The 5,752-nt window shown below is 40.2% G+C and overlaps 1 protein-coding gene across 1 annotated transcript; it reads right to left on the minus strand.

Moving 5' to 3' along the window:
* Positions 1-796: 796 nt before the first annotated feature.
* LOC112236432 lies at positions 797-5,428 on the minus strand. Its single transcript, XM_024405021.2, has 5 exons — positions 5,027-5,428; positions 4,414-4,573; positions 4,157-4,306; positions 3,459-3,749; positions 797-2,391 (listed from the first exon to the last, which is right to left on the minus strand). The coding sequence occupies exons 1-5, from the start codon at positions 5,085-5,087 to the stop codon at positions 2,271-2,273; spliced, it is 783 nt and encodes a 260-aa protein (XP_024260789.2). The 5' UTR covers positions 5,088-5,428; the 3' UTR covers positions 797-2,270.
* Between the last annotated feature and the right edge of the window lie 324 nt (positions 5,429-5,752).

Raw genomic sequence — 5,752 nt, forward strand, 5'->3', positions numbered from 1 at the left:
TCTACAACATATCTACAGCATATCTACAGCATATCTACAACATATCTACAGCATATCTACAACATATCTACAGCATATCTACAACATATCTACAACATATCTACAACATATCTACAGCATATCTACAACATATCTACAGCATATCTACAACATATCTACAGCATATCTACAGCATATCTACAGCATATCTACAACATATCTACAACATATCTACAACATATCTACAGCATATCTACAACATATCTACTACAGCATATCTACAACATATCTACAGCATATCTACAACATATCTACAACATATCTACAACATATCTACAACATATCTACAGCATATCTACAACATATCTACAACATATCTACAACATACCTACAACATATCTACAGCATATCTACAACATATCTACAGCATATCTACAACATATCTACAGCATATCTACAACATATCTGCAACATATCTACAACATATCTACAACATATCCACAGCATATCTACAACATATCTACACATATCTACAACATATCTACAACATATCTACAACATATCTACAACATATCTACAACATATCTACAACATATCCACAGCATATCTACAACATATCTACAACATATCTACAACATATCTACAACATATCCACAGCATATCTACAACATATCTACAACATATCTACAACATATCTACAACATATCCACAGCATATCTACAACATATCTACAACATATCTACAACATATCTACAACATATCTACAACATATCCACAGCATATCTACAACATATCTACAACATATCTACAACATATCTACAACATATCTACAACATATCTACAACATATCCACAGCATATCTACAGCTGCTGTTTAGATCACTCCATCCGTTAAAATGAGGATTTGTCAACATTCTAAGGCTCTCCGTTGTGACATCATCACTTCCAACTGTCATTTTTGAGCTGAAATCATTAAACTTTTGATGCAAATAATTCCACTTAGACACTTTGTGTTTTTGTGTGCAAACAAATTGCCCTTCGGGGACAGTAAAGATCTATCAATATGAATGAATTGAATTGAAGTGAGTTGAAATATAATGTTTGTGAGTGTGTAACAGACAGATAGGTAAAGTCATTTTAAATAAGTGTGACAATTTATTTCCCTAAGTTTTGCCAAAACTATCTTGGCGACAAAATTATTTCACAGAAATGACATACAACATATTATCATATCATGGGCCAATATGACTATAAATGAATGCAATAAATAAGACAGGGACAGAACAATGTGCATTAAATATATAGTGATGAATTATTATACAATGTGTATAAATATATAGTGATTAATTATTATACAATGTGTATTACATTTATAGTGATTCATTATTATACAGTGTGTACTAAATGTATAGTGATTCATTATTATACAATGTGTATTAAATATATAGTGATTCATTATTATACAATGTGTATACAGAAATCTCAGACAAACAGAGACAGAAATCAATATTAGCAGAAAACTCCCAAGTTCTAATGAATCATTTGGAAAGGTTAGGTCTGTCAAAGGTGAGAAACCTCAGTCAAACTATGACAACACCTGCAATCAATCTGTTGAGTTACTTATGCCGGGCCACAGAGTCAATTCAATAAGTCTATGAGATTGTGATCTCCTTTGAATCCAACATGTTCTTGAAAAGAGCAGACACAAGAGCTTTGGACAGGCTAGCAGCAACAGTGCTTCTGACGCCGTTGTGTAAAGTAGCCCGGTGTCTCAAACTCAGTGACAGTCAAAGGAATGTAGAGATTCAAGTTTCAGTCATTCAAGTCATCAGATATGATCTGAAGTTCTGTTTGAAGGTTGCAGTTGAAGTCCAAAGGGTGTGTCCACAGACAGTAACATGGGAGGACCATCAAGTGTCCATCCTTGTCTTTAGGATGTGGTGTCAGTAACGTTGACACCTGTTCCTCTGATTTCTCCTGCTTGTATCTCCGACCGTCTGCATCTCACTGATGAAGAGGGACACGTTCAGTGGAGATACTGGACGCGGCACCCACCAGCACAGTCATTCATCCCCTTTCATGACGCACACCATTGAGCCAACATGGGGGTCCAGTGGCAGGCTTCCTGTGGAGAATCCAATGCATCTCCAGGGACCACAGCATATGAGTCCCCAATGGCAGGTGGATAGAAAGAGATGGATGGATCTCTACCCTCTGTGAGTGTGACAGAGTATGTGGACATCTCCCACAAGGTGCGCCTGTGTATCCTCATCTCTCTCCTCATCTCTCTTCTCATCTCCCTTCTCTTGGCTTGTGTCGTTGTTTCACCATCCACTTCTCCAGCAGCAGGCAAGCTTTCACTGTGGCCCTTAGAGCTGAGGGGCGAACTGCTTTGTGGTCTCTGTGTTTCACCCTGGAGAAAAAGAGGAGAGACCTGTTACACACCAATGATCAGACTCAAACAACTTTATTTATCCTCTCAGGGGCTAATATTAATTAATACAGTGTAATTCAGGTAATGTTGATTGTGATTTGCATTGACGTCAATCAGTTGTCAACATCCTAACTAACTAAAACCACAAGGTTGGCCTAACCTGTCATGGTGCAGTCAAACAGACATGCTCAGCAATTTACCTTATATGTTTCCATGTTATTAATGTTTCTAACAGAGCAGACTGACAGGGGTTATGTTTCTAACAGAGCAGACTGACAGGGGTTATGTTTCTAACAGAGCAGACTGACAGGGGTTATGTTTCTAACAGAGCAGACTGACAGGGGTTATGTTTAACAGAGCAGACTAACAGGGGAGCAGACAGACAGGGGTTATGTTTCTAACAGAGCAGACTGACAGGTGTTATGTTTCTAACAGAGCAGACTGACAGGGGTTATGTTTCTAACAGAGCATACTGACAGGGGTTATGTTTCTAACAGAGCAGACTGACAGGGGTTATGTTTCTAACAGAGCAGACTGACAGGGGTTAGGGGTTTTTAACAGAGCAGACTGACAGGGGTTATGTTTCTAACAGAGCAGACTGACAGGGGTTATGTTTCTAACAGAGCAGACTGACAGGGGTTATGTTTCTAACAGAGCAGACTGACAGGGGTTATGTTTCTAACAGAGCAGACTGACAGGGGTTATGTTTCTAACAGAGCAGACTGACAGGGGTTATGTTTCTAACAGAGCAGACTGACAGGGGTTATGTTTCTAACAGAGCAGACTGACAGGGGTTATGTTTCTAACAGAGCAGACTGACTGGGGTTATGTTTCTAAACATGATGATACGTGAAAGGAGATGTGACAGAGCAGTCTCTGAGAGAGTTAGGTTTCTAAACACAATGATACCTGGGGCTGATACATGTCTTGGTAGTCTGAGTCTGGGTGTGTAAATTCCATATCACATCTCCCACATAAAGAAAAGATACTAAGAAGATGTTTGTTGCTTTGTTTATTTTCAGTCTCAGCAGAGTGGTTTCTCTTACCTTTGAATCCTAGACGTTTTGGCTGCCAGCTTGAGTTTGCACTGCCGCCTCCAAGCATACTCAGCAAGGGTGGGACGGATCACGGTGTCTGGCACGCGACGGATCACGGTGTCTGGCACGGAACGGATCACGGTGTCTGGCACGGGACGGATCACGGTGTCTGGCACGGGACGGATCACGGTGTCTGGCACGGGACGGATCACGGTGTCTGGCACGGGACGGATCACGGTGTCTGGCACGGGACGGATCACGGTGTCTGGCACGCGACGGATCATTGCTGCTGTCCCGTATCTAAAGAAAGAAAGAGCGAACGTGTACAATACATGAGCATTGAGTCGACTTTCCATGAATCCTTATGGTTTCGCAACATTTAAGGGAAAAAATAACACGACGACGTGTAAACGTGTTCACACAGGTTACGGTGATTCGCGTTGTTGGCAGCAGCTCAAATGAGAATCGAACTGAATAGATCATCAAGATAAATAGAGACGTATATTTGATATAATGCTACCAAACACAAAATGTGATGTATTTATCGTAATGTGTAAAAGCTACAATGTTCCAACATCCACGTTGCAGTAATGGAATGGAACACGCGTAATTACCCCCACATAGCAGGCTAATGCCATTATGCAAATAGGTTCTGACAAGTTAGAACTAAATAAAGTGGTGTGTTAATATTTTGCAACGTGTTATACCTGAGGTGATTTTCCAGCTGACAGAATCTTATACACGTGCCGTCATCTTCGCTGACGCACTGACATCGAGGGTCCTGTTGGGAGACCTCGGGATCCTTGATTGCGCGCTTCTTTCTAGATGCGTTGCCCAGTCCGTAGGAAACCACGCGCCTAAATACATGAACGAAATCATTAGCCAACTGTAACCAAGCCAGCCAGTTACATTACATGGAATTAATAGAATAGAACCGATAGAATCGGTTGGAAAAGTGACGTACTCAGGCGTGTTGACCCATATGATGTCCAGATGACAGAAGTAAACGCACTCCTTGTCTAGGAACGTTGCGCAGGAGCATCGCTTGTTCCTGATGTGGCGCACTGGCACCGGGGGGGCTGGGGTGGCTACCGCTGTTTCTTTTCCCATAGGGGCAGATGTAACTGTGAAGGAGAAAGTACCATGGCATGTTAATTATAACCAATATTGAATCTTTGACAGAAATTGCATATGGATATAATGTTATGACGGGATACTTGGAATGTCAATGGCTTGCTGCAGTAACCTAGCCACCTGTTTGCACAGTCAAATGCCTAAAACGCAGTGCTTATAAGTTTGACAACCTAATCCTTTTCTTCATAATGTTCACACATATAATATTATAACAATATCACAACAATTAATAATCAAATAGGTTACTTATATGACTTCACAGGGGATTCGAGTATTTAGGATTATTATTTATTGTTATATTATTATATTGTTCATTATCTACTATTATCTTATTATACTTACACTGATTTGACCGTTTATGTTGAAAGAAATACTGAAACACACATGTATAGCCTATTCAAGAGTTAGGCTAACAAAACATGAGTCTCGTTGCAAGATCTTACCTGTTTGTACAATTCCAGAGTACACAATTGACAACACGGAGAAAAATATTCTTAAATCCATCTTGATATTTCTTCAGTCCAGAAAGAATAACCTTTTCACAAAATTGAATATTCCTTGGTCAAGCAAAAAGTTCCAAAAAGCGACACAGTGGCAACTGCGTAAGTTTGGATACAAGTTACCTCTTTACGAAGGAGCGCAAAAGCATACCACTTGCACTGTTCTGTCAGTGGATCCACGTCTGCCTTCTGTACTTTATATACCAAGCACTCACCTCCTCCCCCCCTCTCCCCTTCAGTCGCGTGTAAACAAGTTGGTCCTTTGGCTTATTCGTAGACAATGCTGTTTGTTAATATTCACCGACAAGCAACGTGCAAACCAAGATAAGAACTTAGAAATTCCTCGATTCCGAGGGAGGGATGGAGACACCGGTTGGCGGGCGACGGCGCAAGCCAAGTTCTGAATGGGGAACTGAAGAGGTAAATGCGCTGCTGGGACACTAGATGGAGATAAAGTATCGATAGATGAGCTTGACATCGCCAGTCCTCGAGAGATCATCTACAATTATTTTAAATGTTAACCACAGACGTTAAGTTCTGACTTACTTGACTATAATGAGTATATATATAATTCAATATACATATAATAGATATATTTATTTGTGATTAACCGAATAATTCGAACTAAAGTATATCTTGAAGACATCCAACATCAAGGGAATATATGTC

Source organism: Oncorhynchus tshawytscha, linkage group LG13, assembly GCF_018296145.1.
Source record: "Oncorhynchus tshawytscha isolate Ot180627B linkage group LG13, Otsh_v2.0, whole genome shotgun sequence".
Classification (NCBI taxonomy): domain Eukaryota; kingdom Metazoa; phylum Chordata; class Actinopteri; order Salmoniformes; family Salmonidae; genus Oncorhynchus; species Oncorhynchus tshawytscha.